Below are 25,265 nucleotides of genomic sequence, written 5' to 3' on the forward strand. Positions count from 1 at the left end.
ACATATTTTGTAATCAAATTGTATTTATATTATTTAGTTTAATCATTATATTTGACCAAGGTAAAGTTACTGGATGCTTTATTTGAAAATATTTGCCATTTTATATCAATAATATCAGTTCTTTGTAGCCTTTGGGGATTTTTCTAGGGGCAAATGACACATACCCCATACTGAAAACGTCCATATAAACTCAATACCTTTATGCGATATAATTTCCTCAATGTCCAAAAAGGATTTGTCTGTAGTGTATAGAGAGTCCTGTTCAGATAAGTATGACGTGTTACAACTGAATTCCATGTTTATTGTACACAGATTAGCGCCCCTAGCAGCATGTTGTTTCTATCCAGAAACCAACCATTTCTTAGAACATGATCTGTCACATTAATCTAATAAAATGTAAAAATTCATTAATTCATTTCTTTTTATTATTTTACTGCAGATGACACAAAAACTTTCATTTTAAAGTGTTGAGTAATTAAAAATGTATGATCTAAAAAAAAATTATGGTACACAGATATAAAACATACACAGGTGTAAATAATGATGCTATGCAATACATTAAAAAACATCACTTGATGCAGACTGTCATACTTAATAAAAAACACAGTTAGAGGAACATACGTACTGCACGTAATAATGAAGATATTTTACATTATCTGTTTATAAACTACAGTGGCAGATCCAGAAGGGAGGTGTTCCAGGGGTTGGACCCCCCCCCCCCCCCCCCCCCCAGACAATTTTGCTAAAAAAAAAAAAGGGGGGGTAAAAATAACACATTTTGAGAGTGGACCCCCCACCCTTGGAAAACAAATTAATGGTAGAAACCCCCCTCCCTTTCAAAAATGTCTGGATCCACCTCTGAACTAACATAGTAAATGTATCTATACCGACAATATATCTCTACATATATATAATAACTTATGCAACATAAACTATGCAATTTCACTCCAGATGAAAGGAACATGTCGAAATCTTGACCAATTCAACTCTCCAACATCTTCAGTTAGCCATATTTGCATAATGTATGCATGCATTATGTGTGCTTTTTTTCACAGAAAACAATGGCGTCAATAAGTTTTGAAATCGAATTCATGAACCGTAGATAAAAGAATATGGACCTTTCAGACTAAATGCATTATGCTAGATCATGTGTAAAACACTGTAAGGTAGTTAGATATGCAGATACAAAATAGCATGTGGTATGCTAATAAGACAGTCACGTTGGTGAGCATTCAATACTCTGCAACCACATTTTTTGTATTAGCATATTAAATAGTTTTTGTTTCATTTTATTCCTAGAATACTGCAGTATCATATTTACTAGAATCGAACATAAACCTTGGAGTATATGCACCTTCAAACAAATTTCAAATTTCTTTAATGCAAATAACACTGTAATTTCAAATCGCCACACCCTGCACTATGTTCAGTCATTTTGGAGTATTCATCAGCACTTAACTGCTCTCTTGTATCGTCAGTTCCAGACATTTCCTCTTCAGGTGACTGAAAGATGCTGCTATGAATGGTTTCCATTCTGTAATTGTGGTTTGGTTATATCACCTGAAAAAAATACACCAAATGGATGAAATGATTGACCATATGAACTGATTGACCAAGATGGTTTGGTGCAATGATTCACCAAACAAGAGGCCCATGGGCCACATCGCTCACCTGAGTCACCGTGGCTCATATTTAAAGATTTTTCCTATATATTCGCATGTAAAAACTTTGATCCCTATTGTGGCTCCATCCTACTCCCTGGGGCCATGATTTCAACAAACTTGAATCTGCACTATGTCAGGAAGCTTTCATGTGAATATCAGCTTTTCTGGCTTAGTGGTTCTTGAGAAGATCTTAAAAGATTTTTCGTATATTGATTGAATATTGTTTAATGTCCCTCTCGAGAATATTTCACTCATATGGAGAGGTCACCACTGCCTTTGTATGTAAAACTTTGATCCCCTATTGTGGCTCCACCCTACCCCCAGGAGGCATGATTTCAACAAACTTGAATCTGCACTATGTCAGGAAGCTTTCATGTAAATTTCAGCTCTTCTGGCCCAGTGGTTCTTGCAAAGATTTTTAAATGACCCCACCCTATTTTTGCATTTTGTGATTATCTCCCCTTTGGAGGGGCATAGCCCATCATTTGAACAAACTTGAAAGCCCTTCACCCAAGGATGCATTTGGCCAAGTTTGGTCATAATTGGTCCAGTGGTTCTGGAGAAGTTGAAAATGTAAAAAGTTTACAGACAGACGACGGACAACAGGTGATCAGAAAAACTCACTTAGGCCTAAAAAAATTAATTACTTGGTTCTCAGGCCCGCCCGCATCTCTTTTAACAATGTGCATTACCCATTTTTATCATTAAATGAATAAAATAAAATTTCTCTCAAGCGCTCGTAAGGTGCTAAAGAAATCCGGAAACCCCGACATTTTGTCTAAAAAAAACAAAGATGGACAATTTTAGGAGAACGTTTTGAGGTTTACGATCAACTTCTAGAGATAATCGATAATGTACCTCGCCCAAATGACGATAAATAGGCAGGAATAAACTGAACAAACTCGGCAAAATTGAGTACCATATCAAAACGAAAATAGAAACGCTGAAATCTGAATGACGTTTTGATACGTGATTTACGACTTAAACACAAAGATGACATAGGCTTACAGTAATTATGCACACTTCAATAATAAACAATATTGTTGTTTTCATCTGTCAACTCCATTTTGTACACATACACATGTAACAGAAACAAGAGGCCCAAAGACCTTATCGGTCACCTGAATACTAGTAAAAAAAAGTATCACTACTTCCTTGTGCTATGAAATCTAGAAAAAAAATTCTGTTCTGAATATCTAAGCTAAATTCTAATGTTCAGCAACAGTATAATACAAGATATGTTCTTAAAACTTTACTGCCCTCAAAAGTGCATACACTGATGAAAGACTTTAAATGATAGGTGTATTAACATTAAAACATCAAAATATATGACTAATTTGGACCCATCCTAAAGTCATAACCCTGGGTAAGGTTGTGAAATTCACAATTTTTTGTACATCCTTTTCTGCTATTCCGAAGTATGCATTTAGATTTTATACAGTATCAGCAAACTTACACATAAATACTATATATACTAAGTTTGGCCCTACCCTGGGGTCAAAACCCTTACTCTGGGGAAAATCAAATTTACAATTTTAGTAAAAGACTACCTGCTCTATCCATTTAGTTTCAATTTTGTATCAAAAGCACTAAAGAAAAGTTTGGCCCCGCCCTGGGGTCAGAACCCCTACCCTGGGGATCATGAAATTTACAATTTTGGTACAGGCTTTCCTCCTCTACATTACTATGCATTTAGTTTTTCTTACATGTGTGCGGTTCTTGAGAAGAAGATATTTGGAAATTGGTCAATTTTGGGCAGTTTTTGCCCCACCCCTAGGGCCCCAGGAGTGCTGAAGTCCTGAAATTTACAATTTATGCCCCCCCCCCCCCCCTGTCCCAATGATGCTTCATACCAAATTTGAAAAGAATTGGACTGATAGTTATTTTAAAAGAAGTTAAAAATGTTCAATTGTTAACGCACAACGGCGGACAAAAACCAATTACAATAGGTCACCTGAGTTTACTCAGGTGACCTAATTATAATGCATTATCTGATTCACTGGGTTTTGACAATCTGAGAAAACTGGTATATATCGTATATGTTTCCTCAAATATGCTTTTACTGTGCAGATAACACAGTTGAGCAAATTGAAGGGGCTTATCCCACTTGTGAAAGCTGAAGGGCCAATTGCCACACAAAATGATGGAATGTAGAAAATGCAAGAGAAAAAAAGAAGAGAAGGAAATAATGTTCTAATTTCTTTCAATGTGTATTGAGCAATGGATTAAAAAAATGGGAGTTTAGAAATAAAAAAAAAAAAACAAACCCAAAATCCCGTCTTTTTTATATTAAAGGTAAAAAGGAAAAAAAGGCCTCCCTCCCTCATTCATTTTTGACAAAACTAGCCTGAGAACCAAGTAATTAACTTTTTTAGCCTTAAGCTTTCAGCTCAGGTGAGCTAAAAACTGCGAGTCTGGCTGCTCAAACAAAGTGACACATCTAATCTCAGTTTGGAAAATGTTAACTTTTATAATGTTTTGTTTGTAAAGTACAAGTAGCTAGACAACAGATGAATGTAAATAAATACCCCAAACCATTTAATGCAACATCTGCTAAATATAGTCTACAACTCCATAAACTGACATTCTATTTTAAAACTTGTTTTACTATTCAAAGCTTCAACCAATCTAAAGTATCACAATAAATTGTTTTTTAAATTACATGATGATGTTTAATTAGATCTACCTGCATTGAATATGTGCGTGTCTGTGAAGAACTTCTGGCATGCATTGATCTCGGGACTGAAATCTGTGGTTCCCCCGTACATAATCACTTTGTCCCCTACCACCCCGAGGGAATGCTGGCTCCTCCCCTCAGGAACTGCCCCGTTCTGCTTCACTTGGCTCCAGGATTTTGATTCTGAAAACCAACAGTGTTATCTCTCAAACTGCTCAATCAAAATACAAGAATCTAAACTTGTTGGATAACTATACATAATGAACATGGTGTAACAACATTTGATGAACTCCTAAATTAAAGTCTAGTCTCTTCTATATGCCTCGAGTTAAAAGCGCAGTACAAATCATCTACTCCTTACAGTTTATACTGTTTCTTCATGACTTAAAGGTGAAAACTGATTTACACAGACAATTTTTAGCAAATCTGAAAGACATTTTACATTTGTACAATGTGTAAAATGCGTAATTCTGACTAAAATCTTTTCTAACTGACTAAAAACTTGAACGAGTTGTTCATTACATAAAGAAAAATACTGGTTCACAACACTTTAATGTGACAGCATGCAATATACATACCACAGTTAAACATGTGGACATCAGCGAAATGCTGGTTCTCTTTTCCTCTTCCTCCTACAACAACCAGTTTGTTACCAATGGAAACGGCAGAATGAAATGACCTTGGTTCAGGCTTTTGTCCTTGCACCTTCATCTCCATGTCCCATTTCCTTGTTTCTGGAAGAGTAAATTCCATGTAAATTAAAAACATAACAAGTGACCCACAATGCTCACCTGAGTCACCTCTGCCCAGATCTTTTTCAAAAGAAGATTTTTAAAAGAGCTATACCCTCTTTAAACCAATGACAAATTTTGACCCCATATCAAAATTCCAACTTAGTTCCATGGGGTTGTGACTTAACACCTAAACTTATATGACTAACATGGCCTAGCTGTTCTGCAGAATAAGATTTTAAAAGAAAAGAAATTTCATGATTTCCTCCTACATGTACATTCATGTATTATGCAAAATTTGATCCCTGTCCTCAAGACTACAAACTGAGAATATTCTTAAGTCTAAATTTCAAATCCAGCCAACTTTGGAAATAATTTTCATAAACAAATAAAATTTTCAGTAAATGTTTGCATTTGAATTTTTTTAATAAACCTGCAGGTTTTTTTTAAACATCTGTGCGAGATAAATCTTAAGATATAAGTAATCAAAATTTTGACTTTAATAAGTCTATTCTCAGTTTACGGTATTGGGACCTGATCTTAGCACCACCCCAACATTGGGGACCATGAGAAAAAAAAACAACCAACCACCAGATCTGAATTCAGATTTCTAAATAAATGAATTTGTGTGGCCCCATTTACTCTTGAAAATATCTTTTCTAAAAAAAATTCCAATATATACTCATGTAAAACACTGATTCCCTATTTAAACCAATCGTAGTCTACACTAGAATGCTTGCATATTATCGCAATTCACCTTTGAATTAGAACGCTTTAGCCGATATAGTATTGCGTTGAGTGACGACACAATTGAATGTGACGATTGAACAGTTTGAATGACATATTTGATGTAATACAACAAGAGTTTTCATTGGCCGATTACAGCCCGCCCACTTTCTTGAGTAGATTCAGGTGATCAGTTATGATGGACGAACTAGAAAATTACTAGCTGGAAAACTGTAGCTCTCTGAAAAAATATTGTGACAAAGAGCTACAAATCCATCTTTTATAAAAACCATTGATTTACGGGGCACAAAAAGCTGCACACGGTTGAGACCTGATATCGGTGTATTCTTGTGTTGCTGTCTCATAAATTCAATATAAAAAAAATCTTAACATATTTTCCTACTATACTTGTGTCCAAACATACCTTTAAATATTCATTAAATCCACACACGACCCGAAAACTCACAGCTTCAAATGATTTCGTTTGTTGACGTAACCATGTTAGGTAGCCAGTCAATATTCGAACTCTGTTGCTATTGGTATCTTTTCATAAAATTGGTTGGAAGTTATGTATTCGATCTTCATTTATTATCAACACGAATAATTGATAGAAATTAAAAAATAAATTTTTGTAAAGGTAAAATAAGCTCTTGATTAACGAAAATGCCCATAATGGTCCTTAACACTTGTGTGGCAGAGATGGAGACCGGCCCAGACTAATGAAAGCCGCATTGAAGTGAGTTTAGCTATTTGAATAATTATCATTTAATGGAACTGGAATGATATATTATTTAAAATATTTAGCGAAAATATTTGTGGGGTATTAGTTCACATCTAGACACTATCGTGCAAGTAGGGAAATGAACCGGGATTCGAATTGACAGGCTACCTAATATGGCTACGTCAACAAACGAAATCATTAAAAGCTGTGAGTTTTTGGGTCATATGGGGCTTTAATAAATATTTGAAGGTATGTTTGGACACAAGTATAGTAGGAAAATATGTTAGGAATATTTTGATATTAAATTTATGAGACAACAACACATGAATACAACTTTTTCTCTTTCTTCCTTTGAAGTTTGTTTCCATCTGGCCAAAATGTTTTCAAATGCCGACTCCCATATAAGGGAATTTGAGCGAACTTATACATACAGTATGGACCAATGAGAGTTTCTGTTGCATTTCGCATTTGTATTACAAACAGATTCAATTGTGTCATCACACAACGCAATGCTATATCGGCCAAAGCGTTCTAATTCAAAGGTGAATTGCAATAATACATCTGATCTGCAGTCCTTGATAAGAAAATTTTCAAAGATTACATATATATTCCCATGTACAACAATGATCCCCTATTTAGGCCCCATCAAATACCATGCAATGATTTGAAGAAAATTGAATCTGCAGTATCCGAGGAAACTGTATCCGCAGAATCCGAGGAAACTGAATCTGCAGTATCCGAGGAAACTGAATCTGCAGGATCCGAGGAAACTTGCATAATAATGACAACAAATCATGGCCCTGCTGGTTTCGAGAAGATTTTTAAAAAAGAAATTCTAATATATTGCCATGAAAATCTTTTGACCCCCCCCCCCCAATAATCTAAGGCCAAAAATAAAAATATGTTTGTTTCCCCTCGCCCCGACCGGGTCAAAAAAAAGGGCCCGGGTCAAAAGTTTTTTTGCCAAAAAATTGCGATGTTTTTTTTTTTTTATTTCCGTAAAAATATCGTGTCCGCTCCGTGTCGGTTCTAGACGTTACTTCTGCTTTTTTCGGAAGTTACCGGGATTTATCGATACTTGAAAAAATGGGTGACAGAATAGCGTTGTCGTCTACTGTAAAGATAAAATACAAACACACATCTAAAGTTGTGCTCATAATAGTCAACAGACTCTACAGTTTCTCCAAACACTGTACATGGAATGAGGTTTTGAATGATTTGACAGCGGACGGCGACCATAACATAGACAAGTTGGACGAAGTAACTGTCACCGTGTCGGACAAACTTGCCAACGGTGTAACTTTTGAGCCAAATTTTGAAGAACAGATACAAGTGGTTCACAACTTTGATAAAAAATTGAAATATGTACAATTTGACGTGATAAGAGACTTAGAACCAAATAACAATGTACCAAAAGGTCAAAATCCTCCTACATGTCCTACAGCTTTCGATGTTTTGATGAGAAAGTCCAGCACACTGACAAAGCTCCCTCAAAAGATTGATGAAGCCTCTCCCAGATTTACAGGTAATTTATATGCATTATTATATTTCTATCAAGTAGGTTTGAGATGGTGTATGGCTCATGTCTTAAAGTTATAAATGAGTCTGTCCCACACCATTTCATTTCTTTCTTCAATGTTCCCAAACTTTTGGTCTGGGGAAATTTATGGTAGGGGGTGTAAAAACGGTAAATTCCTAGGGGAAGTGCTGCCCAAATTTTTTTCAACATTGGACTTTGTCATTTTTTCACATTTTATAGGGTCGCAGCTATACATTTGTGAGGGGGTGGACAGGGGTATCTCCAATTCCCTCGAGATTTAAGAGCCTTGAAGCACACAACAGATAAATATGACTACACTTGCGGGGCAATTTTAGCACCAGAAGGTTTGTATATTTATTGACAATATTGTGATTAAATGACACTAAATAAGACTGGCATTTCTGACAGAACCAAAGCACAAGTATGTTCATTTGTTTATCATCATGATGATCAATATCATAAACAATGGATACATGAACTAAGATGAATATTCACTGTTCAAATCTTTTTAATCAAATGACAAAATGTCAGAAGAACAGAAATTGGATTTGTGTGTTTGTCCACATTCAATCTGTATCCTTGCATTGTTCAAAAATTTAAATGCTTTTTGTAGGCCTTATATACATGTGCAGGATAAAACATGTTTGCATCTACCATGCATATTCCCCTTTTTCACTCTCCAAAAGGACATTCAGTATTAAATGCACAATCTGTGGAAATTATGTTTTTGGCAGCCTTTATATTTACAGTCATTGAATGATAACATCTTTATAATATTTGTATCATTGAAGTAATGGAAGTAGGGATGAATCTTTGAATTTAACCTTGGGTAATCTGAAAAAGAAAATAAAGAGCACAAAAACATTAAAATCAATTTTTTTCTCTGACAAGTGTTTTTTTTTTTTGGTCACTTTCAGGGGATGTTCTACACGGAAAAGTTTTCACAAGACTCCAGCTTGCATGTACCAGTCACATTGAATTTGCATACTACAGCTCGGATGTTGGCCGCAAAGACATATGTGCATATTGTGTTGCAACAGAGATCCAAAAGGACAAGGACTTGTGCAAAAACTTTAAAGTTGTGCTGCCAGTTTGTGACTTGTGTCGTTCAAAAAAATTGGAAGTCCCAAAGAAAAATCCAATTAAGAAATAGTTAATTCTAGTCTGACAATCAGTTAATTCTAGTCTGATATTCATCCTCTCTAAGTCATTCTTTTTAACATGTTGTTTATGATTTTTGTTTCTACTTGTTTCTAGTCAAGAATAAATGTTTTTTGTTTATTTTCATTTATTTCTTTAAATAATGTTTTTTAAAGAAATGTCGGAGTAAAGAAAACAGAAATTACACATCCAGAGCATTCATATTAGCATACAGATAGCATACAGATTCAACGCCAGCAAGCCATTCCAGGATTTTAATACATAAAACATTGAAGCTCAACCAATCCTCAACATAGTAGTATAAATGTTCTCTTCTCCAGATGTTAAGCATTGAAGACAATCAGTGCCCTGTTTGACAGATCTGCTTTTTTTCCGACAATACATATAAAATTATATGAATTTAAAAAAAAAAAAAATATCACCTGCCTGCCTGGTCAGTTTCAAAAACTAGACCCGGGGGAGGGGAAACAAACATTCTTTTAATTGTGGCCTAAATAAACTTAAATCTGCTTTACCTAACAATAGTTGTATATTGATATGACTAACCATGGCCCTGCTGGTCTTAATACGGAGATTTTTGATTTTTTTCCTATACTTGGATATCCCCATGTAAAACTTTGATCCCCTATTGTGGTCTCACCCTACTCCCGAGGACCATGATTTGAATAATTATGAATCCCAACTCATTAAGAAAACTTTCACACAAGTTTTGTCTTTTCTGGTCCTGATCATTGGTTCTTGAGAAGATTTTTAAATGATGCCACAATATTTTCACTATTTCTTAATTATCTCATCTATAAAAAGAGTGTGACCCTTCTTTTAAACACTTTTGAATCCCCTTTAACCAAGGAAGCTTTATGACAAGTTTGGTTGAAATTAGCCTTGTTCTAGAGAAGATGTGAAAATGTGCGAAGTTTACAGACAGACGCCGGACAACAGATGATGATATCAGAAAAGTCCACATGAGCTTATATCTCAGGTGAGCTAAAAACTTATGGCACTTTTGGTTTTAACCAAATAAATGTGGATGGGTGTTATTGAATAAGACCGGGGAACATAAGTGGCAAGAAATTAAATATACAAGTCATGATGTTCATCTGTTACAGTCAAAGCATTTGACATCACAATGCAATGCACAGGTGCTAACTCAGCCTGGATTGAAAAGTTTTAAGCTTATCGCCACGCACAAGTGGGAACATTTTCAGCACAGAATTCCTTGAAAACATTTGATTAAAATTCCAATTTTGAAGTTGATTTAGCCCCAATTTATCTGCTCTCAGAACATGAGGAAAAAAAACAGCTAGTACTTGTATGTGGGAATTATTTAATGAAAGCATTTGCCATATACAAAAGAAGCATATGTAATCTAAAGTAAAAGTTAGTACTACACCAACTTCCTTGTATACTAGCATCATATGTTTTCTTTTTTATTCATTTACATGTACTTATGTAATGTTCTTTCCTTTCTTCTGTGTTCTCACATCTTCATATTTGTATATGTGTTATATGATTCATCATTACTGTAGTATATTTCTATATTTCTAATGTTCTCTCTGCAAGGATGATTGATTGATTGATTGATGTTTTCCACCACACTCAACATTTTTTAAGTTATCTGGTGGCGCAGAGCTCCAGATAATTTTTTACCACAAAGAGTATTTACCCCCTGATTTTCAAATCAATGAGTATTTTGCTTTCCAGAAAAGTCAAAGAGAGTATTTTGTTAATTTACTGATTATATTTGCTGTTTTGCCACTAATACAGAATTCGATCACTTATAATCTAAATATAATCAGATATTCTGTGACTGAGTGTCAGACATATTAAAATTTAATACCTCGGTGATAAATTTCAAAATCCCAATGACAATGAAGAGTTTATGATAAAAAGAACTACAATGGATTTTCACCCGAAAATATACAAGTCTTTATTGTACAGTATTGAATAAATTTCATAAACACCAAAAAAACAAACAAAATTATCTGTCATATTGTAAATTAAACTGTTATAACTTATAAACCAAAAGCATTTTTGACCAAAAATATTAGTTTCAAAGTCAAAAGATTTTGTGTCTTTCTATAACTTTTAAAATTTAGACGATCCTAATTTTGCCAATATATATTGTTTGCACTTTGTTTTCACTGCTAATTACTGTCGGATTCCCCTCACTTTTTACCGTTAACTAAGAATTGGTTTTCCTATACCAGTGTAAAACGAATACACGTGTGACGGAAGTCGGTAAATAAATATGTGACTCCCATTCTCACAAATGCTTTTAAATAGTTGATGAGACAATGCTGCAGAAGCGGCCTTTCAGTAAAAACTTAAAGTTTAACGGAAGAAGTATCGTTTGTTCGGTGTCATTTTCTGTGCCATGTTTGTAGCAGCGATAAATCGTCTACGATTGATAATACAAGTTCTTTTCTGTGCTTTCGACTGCACTCTACCTCTTTAAGAAAGAAGTATAACAATTAGGCTTATAAATAATACAATTGTTTTGAGATATCTCTAAGCCATCTTTCAAAATTGTCATTGTCATCTAAACGTTTTTCATAGTAATTATTTCATGTAAGATCAAGCACTGAGCTAACCTCAATTCATATGAATAGATAATTCGTACTTATATCATTCTATCATACGTTCGCATTACTTTAGGATTGTAAAGCGTATTTACATTCGCTAATGCATAATTGTACACCTTATTTTCAACTTTAATGCGTATTTGGTAAAAAAAATAATGAGTATTTACGCTCATACGCACCTTATATGGAGCTCTGGGTGGCGTCCAGTTTTTATTGGTGGAAGAGAGAACCCAGATACAATGTACCTGGAAAGACACCACCGACCTTCCGAAAGTAAACTGGGAAACTTTCTCACTTACCGGCGCGAGCGGGATCGAACCCAAGCCGACATAGGTGAGTGAACGTGTGATTTTGAGTGCGATGCTCTAACCACTTGGCCACGGAGGCATGAATGAATAAAGGGGGACATAATTATTAGATTAATCTTTATAATCCATCTAGCTGATTATAGATCAATGATAGGGTAATAGGCACAGATTTTTTTAATGAAAGATCAACTTTTTAAAATTCATTTCAACCACGAATGTGATCCATATGTACTCATTAAAGCATATTTGTACGGTTAACATTTCAAGGAAATGCTTATGTGTATATGAAACTTGATTTACGAAAAAAACCTGGCCCCATTTCTCATGCATATTCACACATACTATATTGCTATCACAAAAGTTAATTGCAATACTAGCAATGCTTTCATCGTTATTAACAAGACTATTATATGTGTATATTGTATATAATATGTTTACGATGTGACCGTTGAGATGAGCGAAGACCCATAACATCTTATGTACAACACGACTTGAGGCAATTCATTTAAAGCGGGAAATATAACGTGTTTGATGTAAGCAGTGCATTGTGACGTCATCATTAGCTGCGATTGTGTTTCTTTCAAAGCAAGCAATTATCCACAACAAAATGTATGAAGGTATGGAAAAGCTTTTCTCTGCCTGCCCAGTGACATGAAATGCTTTGACTGTAACAGATGAACATCACGAATGCTGCATTCCATTTCTTGCCACTTTATGTTTGCTGGTCTTACGCTTACCTCTTATTCTAAACGAGTCTTGACAATGGCTGATACAGAACAATCGTCTGCATTAGTCATCCTTGTAACTTGACCTTATGTGACTGCTGACCCTGTGACCTATCTTTTTTTCTAGCGTGTAAAGATATGCAAGAATAGCTTCCATATGGGTCTATATGTGACTGAATGCATATTACAGGTATTGCATTCTCAATAAAGACATGTATCACCCTACAAGCCAGTTCATATTCACATATAATGTGGATCTTAATTCAAGCACAGCTCAAAAATGTATGTCATACTCAGTCCTAGCAGTTATGAACACCAGTATCAGGTGTACACAGTACATGTATCTACCTGTGTTAAATATGTGTACATCACTCTGTCGAGATTCTATGTCCCTTCCTCCGAATATGACCAATAGTTTGTCTACAGCACACATCACATGTGCAGCTCGAGCAGTCGGTACTCCGAGGTTCATCTGCATTGGTTGAGACCATTTCTTATTTACTGAAATAGACGACATATCACATGTAATTCAGATCTTCCACGAGTAAAAGTCCACATGGTCTTGTTTGTTGCATTGTTCTGAATCGAGTCCATCTTGTTATTTTGCTATACCTGTATCAAAGACATGAAGGTCATTAAACCAGCCAAACTCTGCTCCCTCTTGGTCCGATGGCAAGTCTTCATTTTCTTCATCTTCCCACTAAAATATCAATCTACATAACTAAATTCTCCCCTCTGCATGCATCACTACAGATTTTCATTTGTAAGAACTTAGTATTCTTTTATTGGCTTTAGTACTACTCTAGCTTAGGCAATATAAATTTGAGGCTAAAGGGCAGTAACTCCAAAATGTAGAATCCCAGCCTTTTACTTCCTCTCTGTACATGCAGTTCATTTGACAGGATTCAGAAAGGCCTAAAAAAATATACGTGTGTTTCTGTAAACCCGACCGACCCTAAAACCCACCAATCCTAACACTTAATTGACATTTTTGAAGTTTATAGAAATGGGGTCGTTTCAAAATACTTTTTTGTTGCAAAATGCTGTTTGAAATTTTAATGATTTGAAACAAAATGTACAATGGGTAAGGTTGGATAAAGCCAACCTTTGCAATACTTTTTAAACATGGATGGTGTAAAAATTTTGATAACTCGTTCTTGTTTATTCTTATTTTTTTTTAAGTTGAAGTCAGTTATAGAAATGATAAAAGAAACAAATACCACCACTGCTTTTCTATTCCTGACACGTCTCTTGCATGAATAGACAATGATATAAAATTTCCTCAGGCATTACCACACCCATTCTTATAAAACTCTCCTTTACGTTATGTAATTATCTCTTTTGTCATCATTCACAAACAAGGCGCAATATGCCCAATTTAACATGATTTTTAATCAATGAAATCTAACTTGTACATTTACAATTACATGTTACGTATGTGAATGACTTTGCGGCACATAAAGAAAATCATACATTTATTTATATCTATCAATGTATTGACGTTTGTTTTGAAAACTGTACATGTACGCACCACCCATTGGAGTAGATGATCGTTCTACATGTATGTCACACGTACGCAGCCACATGGATATTGTTCCACCGTTCAAGTTATATTGCATAACAAACAACAGTGTTTTGAATGACAAAAAATCCCCAGTCTACTCTATAGCAGATATTATTATATAGCTAATAAATAGTCTAATATAAAATCTGCGTAAAATCTAGAGAATGTTAGCGTTCAATATCCTGAGAATTTATTGAACGCTAACTTTGCATTGCGTAAATTGTATGCGCCCGAAACATTCCGAGTATGAGCGTTCAATATTGACGTTACCGTAACGACGTAAACAAGCCAAAATGGCAGACGACGGTCCTCCGAATCTGACAGAGCCGGTATTTGATATTTACTTAAGCAAAATGTTTTACTGTACATAAATTATGATGTCCCCATTTACAAAATCAGTTTGCTTCATGCATTAATGACGGATTAAATATTGAACAGTTAAGAAATGCATGCTGTTATTGCACACTGCCAATATTAATGAATTCTCGTCTATTTTGGAGTAGTTTGAGTTAAAAGGGATATAATTTAACAACTAAATACTTTAGCTATATAATAAAAGGGTTATTGAACTTATATAGGTGAATATTGGCACTCGTTGGCTGTCAAAATGCACTCGCAAGCTTGTGCATTTTCACAGCCAACTCGTGCCAATATTCACCAATATAAGTTCAATAACCCTATAATATTGCAGGTAAGCAACTTTAGAAACACAATGCATTTCTACTGTCAGGAATCAAACTGTGAAACACAATGCATTTCTACTGTCAGGAATCAAACTGTGAATTTGAATCACTAACCTCTTCATCATCGTCGTCATCCATATCTGTAGATTTTGGACCAAACCCACCAAAGAAATACAGCCAATGCCCCATGGCAACTGCCTGTAGTTTGTCACGAGGACCTGGAGCTGTCCCCTCCGCTTCAACAGCTGACCACCTGTTAGTATCTGAAAAATCACCCAAACAATTGGTGGAGTTTTGAAGACCTGATAAAAAGTTCAGACATTTAACCATTGTCTTCAACTGCACAAGTCAAAATGCATCCCATTATCTGTGTAGGTATAAGTCACATAATCGATCTAGCCCCCTGTATACTGACCATCTGGGTTAAGTGTTCTTGTTACATATGTTCTTATGACTATTAGAAGTTTATAATTGTTTACAGTTTAAAATGTTTGAAATTTATATTTGCAGCAACTGCCAGCAAGCATCTATTCTGAGTAAACAACAATTTCAATTAAATCAGTCAGCTCTGTATACACAAGCTGCCAGAAAGGTTAAACGTCTTGTACGACCAAGGTAACCTATAAATCTTAACAGACAGTATCTTATTTACTTGTATCAAACATGAACAGGTCATTAAACCATCCAGTCGAATGACTCAGTCCCCCAAACAAGTAGAGGCAGTTATCTACAGCCACCAGACTGCCACCAGTACGGGGTGCAGGCAATTCTCCAACAGACGTCACCTTCTCCCATCTCTTTGTTCCTGAAATCATAAAAGCTTAAGATAATTGAAAGTAATTTTGAAGAAAAGTAAAAACCTGATTTTCAAACTTTTATTATTTTGCAAGATATATATTGAAATCACTTATTCAATATGAATATATCTGATCCATAATACCTACTGGTCTTAAGTACTGCAATGAGTAGGATCAAAATTCGGGTTAGGAAATATTAGACATGTTTGCGTCCAGGTTTTTATCAGATCGTGCAAAAATTTTATTTAACTTTTTGTTAAGTTGTAATGTGAAGTAATATGGTGATGGTGTAAATAAATTCATGAATGTTTTTCAGAACAAGTTGTCTTATGCAAAATATATCTACAATCGACAATCCTCAGACGATTCCCCTACACTTTACGTAAAAGTATACAAAGTACGAACCATACGAAGAGTTCCGAATTAGCAGGCAACGAAATTAAGGGGAAATACTCGCTAAATGCGAGTTAAAAATTGAAATTGCGAGTGAAAAATCACAAGTGATTGCAACTTTTTGCGAGTGAAAAAAACCCCGATCTTTTTTTCGGATTTCCTCGGTTTATTGGCTGTACTTTGAAGTTTACAATAATTTTGTCTTGTGCGTAGAAACGCTTTACAGAATGAATATACAAGTATTGAAAAAGTAAATGTGGATCGCTAAGGCCAAGGTCATCTCAGTCAGTGATGTCAAAGATGGCCTACTTCATGCATACTTCGGGCGTCTCAGAGACGTCTGATTTAAATAGCAAGCATGTTGATCTCGTCCGTGTTTACATAAAACAACACATGAAAGTGTTAGTGTCACCGCTTCACGCAGTGTCCTTCTGTAGTCTATAGTCAAACACTTAAGAGTTCACGGGGTTTTTTTTTCAACTAGAATTTTTTAGCTGAAATTTCCAAAAGTTTTGAACATATAGTTTGAATTGGCGCAAACAGTCTTCAAGATTTCAAACCACATGATGTTGTAAATAGGTGGTAGATTTATGGACAGCGAGTTCGCCGCACAAGTGTACCCTATGACCCTCACCATGCACCGATGATACTTGTATGTTGTCTGATAATTCATTAAATTTTAAATGAAAGAATTCTCAATATTATTTTTATTATTGCACTTTACAGAAGATTTTAAAAGATTTTCCCTATATTTTGATATAGATACATGCTTGTTTTCTTAAATTCCTGTAAAACAGCAATCGATTGAAAAATGCTAGTAAAAGCTCAATTTTGCTAGTTGGAAAATAATCACAAGCTAAAATTTGCTAGTAGTGAAAAAAGTTAATTTCGATCCCTGATTAGTATATCTAAGAAAACGCGTCTTAAAGGGAAAGGCAACCCAAATTTTTTTTACATAAATGATAGGATTAATGATATGATAAAGATTTGTCATACTATTCTGTTGATATACAGCCTAGATAAGCTTCAGTACTAATTTGAATTTTTTGAAAACGCTAAAAATTGAGATTCCTGCTACATTGTATCTATAGAGGCTGCCATGATGTGGATCTCTTATATTCAAGACCACAAAAATCAACAATTTTGACATCACACCGTCTATTTCGGTTATGATGAGATTTTAAGATCATCAAAGATGTGCATGTGGTAAATTTTATGAATAAATAGGTAGATGCCTTTCTGTCAACCAGCTAATTACACTAATGCAAGAGGGAGATGTGAAAAAAGGTTTTTTCTTCAAATTTCCTGACTTAACAAAGTCATCTGAAAAGAAAATAAGTAAACTGTGGATCCATCATGCGTAATGACATGTTGAGGTTCGAGACAAAGTAATTTTTTCCCTTATATAACTGGTACCGATAAACGGAACCATTCCCAATGCCAATAAACGTTGAATTTTCCCAATTTTGAGACTAAAAATTCCCAATTCATATGCCCAAAATAGACTGCTGACATTGAAATTTATGTAGTCTGAAATGTACGAGTTAACTAAAATGTTCACTTCCGGTATTAAATCAAAAGTACTAAACAGATTATGGCAGTGCGTGTTTGTTGTAGAGTTACAATGATTCTAGAACGAGCCTACGATGATCACTGATGCCTCACAACTTCTTGTTTTGTTCTTTTTATTTGCCGATACATAGGTAGAAAATTCCCAATTTGTTCGATTTTTATGCTATTTTTTCCCAATTGAATGGGTACCGGCAGAGTTCTTGAAAAGTGTCGGTAATGTCGGATTATCTGATAAAAGAAGTAAATGTCCGACATAAGTTACTTCATTGTCAGTCCTGATGGCCGATATAAGATCGGGATCGAAGTCCGGAAATTACCAGGGGAAAATGGCAGCCATGTGGCCCATACATTTTCAAACCGATGCTAAATCCGGCAACACAGTGAAACATAATCGTGAGGAATCTGTTGTGAGGAACTACGAGGTGAAGAGAAACCTATTGTTTCAATCCGCCTGGCAAATGGGAGACAATGGCTTTTGTTTGCAGCGGTTTTACCTTCTGCTCTGGTGACACAATCTGCTCAAAGTCGAAACTGACGAAAGACCAACTACACCCGGGCAAAAGTGAGAGAAAGGGTAGTTACAACGATTGCAGAGGAAGCTGAGGAAGAAGTTGAGAGGAATGTACAGAATAGAGAGAAAAATGGAGGATGAGAGAGAAGTGGAGGGTGAGAGAGAAATAGAGCAAGAGAGTGACTCAGATAGTGAAAGTGAGGAAGATTCATTCAGAGTGTAGGGAAGATGAGAAATGGTATGAAAAGATCATTTATGAACTTATAGCTGAGATGGAGATTGAATACAATTACACATGTAGTTGATTTTAAATAAAATTTATAAAAACCTCGAAAGGGATGCATTTTTTTCTGGACTGACAAAATTTTGTTTGGGCTGACACTATTTCTAACAGTGTCAGACCAAATGTCTGACACTTCAAAAGAAATTTCAAGAACTCTGTACTGGTACCAGTGTGTAAAAAAAAAAACACCGAGACATTTGTATGAAGAAACGTGCATTGTCTGCCTGGTTTGCGACTCGATGGAATGTCTTCCTTTCTTAATTTCTTCTTGCGAAAGAACGGGCTCAAATCTATACGGCCAAACTTAACTGTTCGTGACTTGTCATGTTCATAGTGCTGACGGCCAAACTTAAATGTTCGTGACTTGTCATGTTTACAGTGCTGCTGATGAAATAAACCGGAACCAATGGTGTGACGTCATAAATTAAACTTCGATGGCCGCTATCTTAATAGCAGGTAATTTAAAATATATGATAGTAAGCAGGTAGCCCCCCGTTTATTTATATGATTTGTTGCACACCTTTACATATCTTAGTATCTCACAAGTGGTCATCTCAAAAGCTTACAGAAGGTAGGCCTACAAACTGACTGTTCAGAATGACTTATGAAGGTGATCGGTGGGGAAATGGAACATATTTTGGATAAATTTTTGGTTCTGTATAAAAGAATTTCATTCTAGAGGGGGGGGGGGGGGTAGGTACATAAGATCTATACAAGCTATCCACACTTCAGGTGCTTGTGCAAGGGACCAGTGCCGTGGCAGTGAACAAAAATAATCATTTCTAGCCCCTGAGGTAGCAAATCTATAAAAAATCTAGTTATCAACTTATCTGTTTGTACACCAGCAGCAGTCTACCTATATACTTTTTTCTCCAGTACATTAAAATGTTTACAAAGCAAGTCTAGTTAATGATCTAGATCTGACAGTTTACCAAATGAAAATCTGATGAGGTCGTTTGATTCAGTAAGCTCTTCTGTATGTAAAACACCACCAAACAAGTACATAGAATCTTCCGTTACACAGGAACATTGTCCTTCTCGTGGACTTAAGGAATTGTCTGATTCTAGTTTATTCCAAGTTACTTCCATTGTACCTTCGTAGTGTGGAGGGTTTTTCCCGCGATAATTCTACCGGAAATTTAAAAGTCATCATAAATTTAAATTGTCGAGCGAACTACATAATTCCGGGCCTGTATCGTAAATCCTGCAGCACCATTTCCACTACCAGAGACAGACATATTATGTACGTCTGTATGGCAAGCCCTTTTACTATTTATTCGTAAAATAAGATATCTCTTTAAATAAGAGAGATATCTTTATTGGTTAAAGAGATATCTCTGTAAGTTAGAGAGATATATTTTGAAGCTAGGGAGATATCTCTTTAAGCAAAAGAGATATCTCTTTAAACAAAAGATATATCTCTTTTGTTTAAAGAGATATCTCTTTACACAAATGAGATATCTCTTTACGCTTGGGAGATATCTCTTTCTCTTTGAGAGATATCTCTCAAAGCTACAGAGATATCTCTCAGTGAGAAAGAGATATCTCTCTAGCGTAAAGAGATATCTCTCTATCGATTTAAAAAGAGATATCTCTTTAAGTTAGAGAGATATCTCTTTAAATTTTCAAAAAGAGATATCTCTTTAGATCCCCCCCCCCCCCCCCCCCGGTGATCATAATGACTTCTCCCTGTTGCCTTATTTTTTTAATCAAGCAAAATACTTCTAGTGTACAAATGGCGAGAAAGGTTGAAGAGGTGGTTGGGGTAACATCAATCTGTGTAGCGACATAACAATAACGGAGCGGATCAAAGATCTTATTTTAATCAGATTGGGGTAACATTGTCAAGGAAGTTGCCGAGAGGCGATATCTAATCTAGCTCGCATATTTCATCAATTTATTGTCTTTGTTTTTTTGTTACCTGTAAATGTATACATTTCACATGCGGTAAAAGGCAAAATCGTCCCACGGGATTGCAGCCATCAGGGTGTTGCTAAAACACGGAACGGAAAACGAAACGGAACGGAATTTAAAAATTAGAATGATTAATGTAGATAAGATAACGGTAAAAATCGGGGAGGGGATTCATTTTGATTAAAATCAACAATTTGGAAATTGTTTACAAGCGATAAAACAACTTTATCTTAAAATTTTGCATCATAAATTGATTAATCGAATTTAGTTAAACGTTAGTATAAGAATTTACAAGGCATTTTACAAGAATTTCGAAATTTTGGCAATGACAGAAGTGTTAGCGAACAGTGATACCTATGGGTAGAGAATGAGAAGAACACACGTGGTTTATACCCCCCCCCCCCCCCCGGTGGCAAAACGTCATTAAAGCACATGTACACGTATTTACACATAATACCGTGTATGTGTGTACTTACAACAAGGAGTGTGATATGTATAAAACAATAATAATTCATGATCTTATTTAGTCAACAAGTTAAACATCTTTTGTTTGATTTATCATTTTTTAACTAACAGGAGACTTAGTAACTGCAGCACTCCAATCCTAAATAGGGAGGACTTCTGGCAGTTAATTTTTAAACTAAATACTTGGATAGCTTAACATTTGGATTAATAATGAGATTACTTTTAATTCCATTCAAGCATAAATTCTGTGTTAGCTTTTTAGCTATTTCATATATTATGAAATAAATCTGTTAATTCCTCTTACTACTGGTCGTAAACTTCACCCTAGTTAACATTGGTTTTGTTTCATCTTTCTTTCCTGTTGTATCTCTTCAGTTTCAACACTACTCCGCAGGATATCGGTAAATGTACGAACTTTCACATAGATTCATCCCAAATGAGGAAAAACTTTTTTCTTCTTTTCTTCACCGGACTCGTTCGCTTTAAAATTTGATGTGATACATGAATGTATATTGTACCAGGTGTAGAACTAAATTCAAATTCAGTTATCTTATAAACGTATGTAGTTCGATTAAAAGCATGTTCGATTTAAAAAGGCTATGTTTGGGGGAAATCGTTCAAAAAATTATTTTATCTTTTACAATGTTGTTTTCGGGGGTGGGGGTGGGGGTGTACCTTTTATTCATTGGATGGGCTCATAAAATCTTTTCTTACCATACCAGCCAGAATAAAGTAATATAATTTGAAAGAGGTTGAATTATAATTCAAGTATTTTTCAGTATGTTACCTTATTTATTTTTTCTTCATTTGTGAAACAACATACTGTCAAAATCTGGGGGGTGGGGGGGGGGGGGGGTGACAAAGCCGGGAAAAAGGATGGTGCCAACAGGCGCTTGCTTAATATTTTTATTAAAACTTACTATGCAAAATATTAAGCAAGCGTCTGTTGGTACATTCATCCACAAAACACACCGTGTAAAATTACATAATAACCTTTTATTCATTGGATGGGCTCATAAAATCTTTTCTTACCATACCAGCCAGAATAAAGTAATATAATTTGAAAGAGGTTGAATTATAATTCAAGTATTTTTCAGTATGTTACCTTATTTATTTTTTCTTCATTTGTGAAACAACATACTGTCAAAATCTGGGGGGGGGGGGGGGGGGGGGGGGATGACAAAGCCGGGGAAAAGGATGGTGCCAACAGGCGCTTGCTTAATATTTTTATTAAAACTTACTATGCAAAATATTAAGCAAGCTTCTGTTGGTACATTCATCCACAAAACACACCGTGTAAAATTACATAATAATGCATTAGTATGAGGTATCAATATGAAATGGTGGATTCTGAGAATGGCTTCCTGTTCTCTCTGTAATTTCTGCATTCCTTATTCAAAATAAGCTCTTTGATTTTGCATAATGTTGACCTCCTCATAACATTATTGCATAATATATTTTCCGTCTTCCGTTCTGTCTTCCGTTCCATTTTCCGTTCCGCGTTCTAGCAACACCAAAGCCATCATTGTAAGATTTGTTTTGGCGAGCTTTCGTTTTAGGGAGAATTACTTAAGTATTCAACTAATAAAAATATTGGAAAGAGATATCTCTTTCTCTTTGAGAGATATCTCTTTTTCAACGATTAAAGAGATATCTCTTATACTTTGAGAGATATCTCTCTAGGAATTCTTAGAGATATATCTCTTTAAATGAAGGAAATATCTCTCAAAGTAAACGAGATATCTCTCTGAGTAAAAGAGATATCTCTTTAAGTGAAAGTGATATCTCTCTAAGTGAAAGAGATATCCCTTAAAGTATAAGAGATATCTCTCAAAGTGAAAGAGATATATCTTAAAGTGAAAGAGATATATCTTTAAAGGACACATCTCATTCTAATAGTTTGTTCGCCGAAATTTTGCGATAATTAACCACAATACAGACTTAAATCTAAGCCCCGATTTCAAAAAGTCAAGTTAATTAGGTAGGTAGTCACGTGGTACAGTGACGTCACATGCGCCCTTCGGATTGTTAAAGTATACTGCGATATATTATTAAAAACTCAACTTTTAGGGGCCTAATTTATTTACCATGGGCAACATTTAAATCGATGTTGACAAATTGTCCAAGTTTTATATGTGTTCGCCACCAGTGCACACATATAACGATGTAAATACTCAAATATAGCGAGTAAAGCGTGTATGAAATCGGCAATATTGTGAGTAAATAATGTTTATATGGGCCGCTGTTTACAAACTGTTTGGGGATGTTATTCCTTGATACATCTGTAATTGGCGCTGTTTTTTCTAAAATAAACAGTGCAATCATTATTTATTTTTGGATTAGACAAATTATGATACGTTAAATTGTTGACAACTAGGCCCTATGCCAAGCTATTGTCACGTGTGCATTTCGGAAAGAAAGAAAAAGACAACACACACACATCAATAAAAATATTCAAATTTAAAGTGGTAATCACATTATCTTATTTTGATAAAGCACTCTTATTACTATTTTTGAATTGTGATCTGCACGTCTTTAGGAAGTACGAAGTGGGAGCACGGTGTTATAGCCTACTGACGCACTCAAGATGCTACGAGTTCAATAAGGAAATCATTTTATAATTCAATTTAAAGTTAGAAAATACAATATTCTATTATTTGTATAATTAAAAGTTCAATTATTTTGTATCTTTATTTATTTTTGTTGTTGTAAATCTACCAGTTGGTAGAAGTTACATTGTATCGTTGATATATGTTGTTACAAGGTGAAGGTCAGTTGATTCGAGTGTGTATTGAATTTGAAGAGCAAAACAGAATGTATGCTATAGGCCTACCAGTGCTTATAGCTTCGATATATCCATTTTCTCGCAGTTTATCAGGGTCTCTGTCCAAGCGGTGTTTGAAAAGATGACTGGGTGTGTTTTTTAAGGTAAAGTACTTGCTCCAACAAAAAAATTATCCATGTCTTTTTTCTCGTACCTTCCTTCGAAAAATTGAAAAATACTCAGTCTAAATCCTTTCTACCTACAACTAGTACACCCGAGCACGGCACAAAACATCTTAATGTATTATTATTTACAAGCCGTTAACGTGATAACTGGTTTTTTGTCGATTAAATCTAATCTGTTTATGAAATGTCTAATAGATGTTTTCAAACCCGAGGACGCATATGACGTCACACATAATGGCGCGTAAACTAGCGAAAGAAAATATGCATATCGCAAGATTTGAATTTCATCGCTTTCAAACTCGAAAACTACGCAAAATATTTCATTTAAAACACATTTAAAGTAGTTTTAGGAATAAAAAGAGTTAATTTTGCTGAAAAAATGAAAAAGTTTAGAAACATGCGTTGTGTCCTTTAAGTGTAAGAGATATCTCTAAAAGTAAAATATATCTCTAAAAGTAAAAGAGATATCTCTCTAAGTGAAAGAGATATCTCTTATTTAGAGAGGTATCTCTTAAGATTAAGCGATATATCTCATTTTAAAGAGATATCTCTTTGAAATCAGAGATATCTCTTTAATCTAAAGAGATATCTTATTTTTAGAATAAATAGTAAAAGGGCTTGCCATACGTCTGGCCTGTCTAGATATGGAAATAATTATAACGATTTGAAAAAGTTTTTAAAAAAAGAAAAAAAAGTAAGGGGGATTGTATCCATACTACTTCAGATGACTGGCCTGTGATATGATTTATTGACCAATCAGGCCCGTAGGAAGCAATTTCACTGGGGGGGGGGGGGGGGGGGGGGGGGGGGGGGGGGGGGGCACACCAAAGTAATTTACGACAAAAAAGTTATATCGACAAAACCATTAGTAGAAAGATAACTGCATAAATATGTGCAAGCATTGAAGTGTACGTCATGTACATAAATCTAATTATGTACATAGAATCTAATTAGTTTCCCAGAAAACCCCTCAACTTTAATTTTAAGTTTTGTTTGTTTTGGGGGTTTTTTAGGATTTTAAGGATTTTTTAAAATCTTTTTTTGTTTCGTTTATATCTTTATCATTTTGTTATCAATCATTTCTGAGTCATAAGGTATTTAGTACTCGGTAAACTTTCCAAAAATCGCCAGTCTGTGTTCACTTTCACTTACGAACTCCTCAACTATTTTTTCTGGATTCAGTTCATCAGTCTCATTTTTATGAACATGCAATAAAAGCAAATTGTTTGTTCGTATTTGGCTCATTGTTGATCTCAGTGATGTTTTCAATCTTTTCAAGGCGCTGAATGAGCGCTCACT

The 25,265-nt window shown here is 35.0% G+C and overlaps 2 protein-coding genes across 4 annotated transcripts; one reads left to right on the plus strand and one right to left on the minus strand.

The window, feature by feature from the left end:
• Nucleotides 1-407: 407 nt before the first annotated feature.
• Nucleotides 408-19,765, minus strand: LOC125652909 (kelch domain-containing protein 1-like). Its single transcript, XM_048882386.2, has 8 exons — nucleotides 19,571-19,765; nucleotides 15,735-15,887; nucleotides 15,197-15,345; nucleotides 13,448-13,535; nucleotides 13,184-13,336; nucleotides 4,920-5,075; nucleotides 4,351-4,524; nucleotides 408-1,560 (listed from the first exon to the last, which is right to left on the minus strand). Exons 1-8 carry the CDS (start codon nucleotides 19,725-19,727, stop codon nucleotides 1,517-1,519), a joined length of 1,074 nt encoding a protein of 357 aa, XP_048738343.1. The 5' UTR covers nucleotides 19,728-19,765; the 3' UTR covers nucleotides 408-1,516.
• LOC125652919 (uncharacterized) lies at nucleotides 7,419-9,346 on the plus strand. 3 transcript variants are annotated; one of them, XR_007361756.2, is made up of 3 exons: nucleotides 7,419-8,044; nucleotides 8,279-8,403; nucleotides 8,977-9,346. XR_007361756.2 is itself a non-coding variant. In XM_048882405.2 (2 exons), exons 1-2 carry the CDS (start codon nucleotides 7,606-7,608, stop codon nucleotides 8,338-8,340), a joined length of 501 nt encoding a protein of 166 aa, XP_048738362.2. In that variant the 5' UTR covers nucleotides 7,424-7,605; the 3' UTR covers nucleotides 8,341-8,970. The 3 variants fall into 3 exon arrangements, 2 of the variants coding, with proteins under 2 accessions (XP_048738362.2, XP_056021384.1); XM_048882405.2 differs by lacking the exon at nucleotides 8,977-9,346 and having other exon boundaries at nucleotides 7,424-8,044; nucleotides 8,279-8,970; XM_056165409.1 differs by lacking the exon at nucleotides 8,279-8,403 and having other exon boundaries at nucleotides 7,436-8,044.
• Nucleotides 19,766-25,265: the final 5,500 nt, after the last annotated feature.

The sequence above is a fragment of the Ostrea edulis genome, chromosome 5 (genome assembly GCF_947568905.1).
Source record: "Ostrea edulis chromosome 5, xbOstEdul1.1, whole genome shotgun sequence".
Taxonomy (NCBI): domain Eukaryota; kingdom Metazoa; phylum Mollusca; class Bivalvia; order Ostreida; family Ostreidae; genus Ostrea; species Ostrea edulis.

Excerpts from the sequence above, each read along its gene's own strand:
- LOC125652919 (XM_056165409.1), top strand. The coding sequence starts at position 7,606 with ATGGGTGACAGAATAGCGTTGTCGTCTACTGTAAAGATAAAATACAAA. Across the intron at positions 8,045-8,976 it reads AGCCTCTCCCAGATTTACAG|GGGATGTTCTACACGGAAAA; the intron begins GTAATTTATATG and ends GGTCACTTTCAG.
- LOC125652909 (XM_048882386.2), bottom strand. The coding sequence starts at position 19,727 with ATGGAAGTAACTTGGAATAAACTAGAATCAGACAATTCCTTAAGTCCA. Across the intron at positions 13,536-15,196 it reads ATGACGACGATGATGAAGAG|TGGGAAGATGAAGAAAATGA; the intron begins GTTAGTGATTCA and ends TTGATATTTTAG. Across the intron at positions 13,337-13,447 it reads CCTTCATGTCTTTGATACAG|TAAATAAGAAATGGTCTCAA; the intron begins GTATAGCAAAAT and ends CGTCTATTTCAG.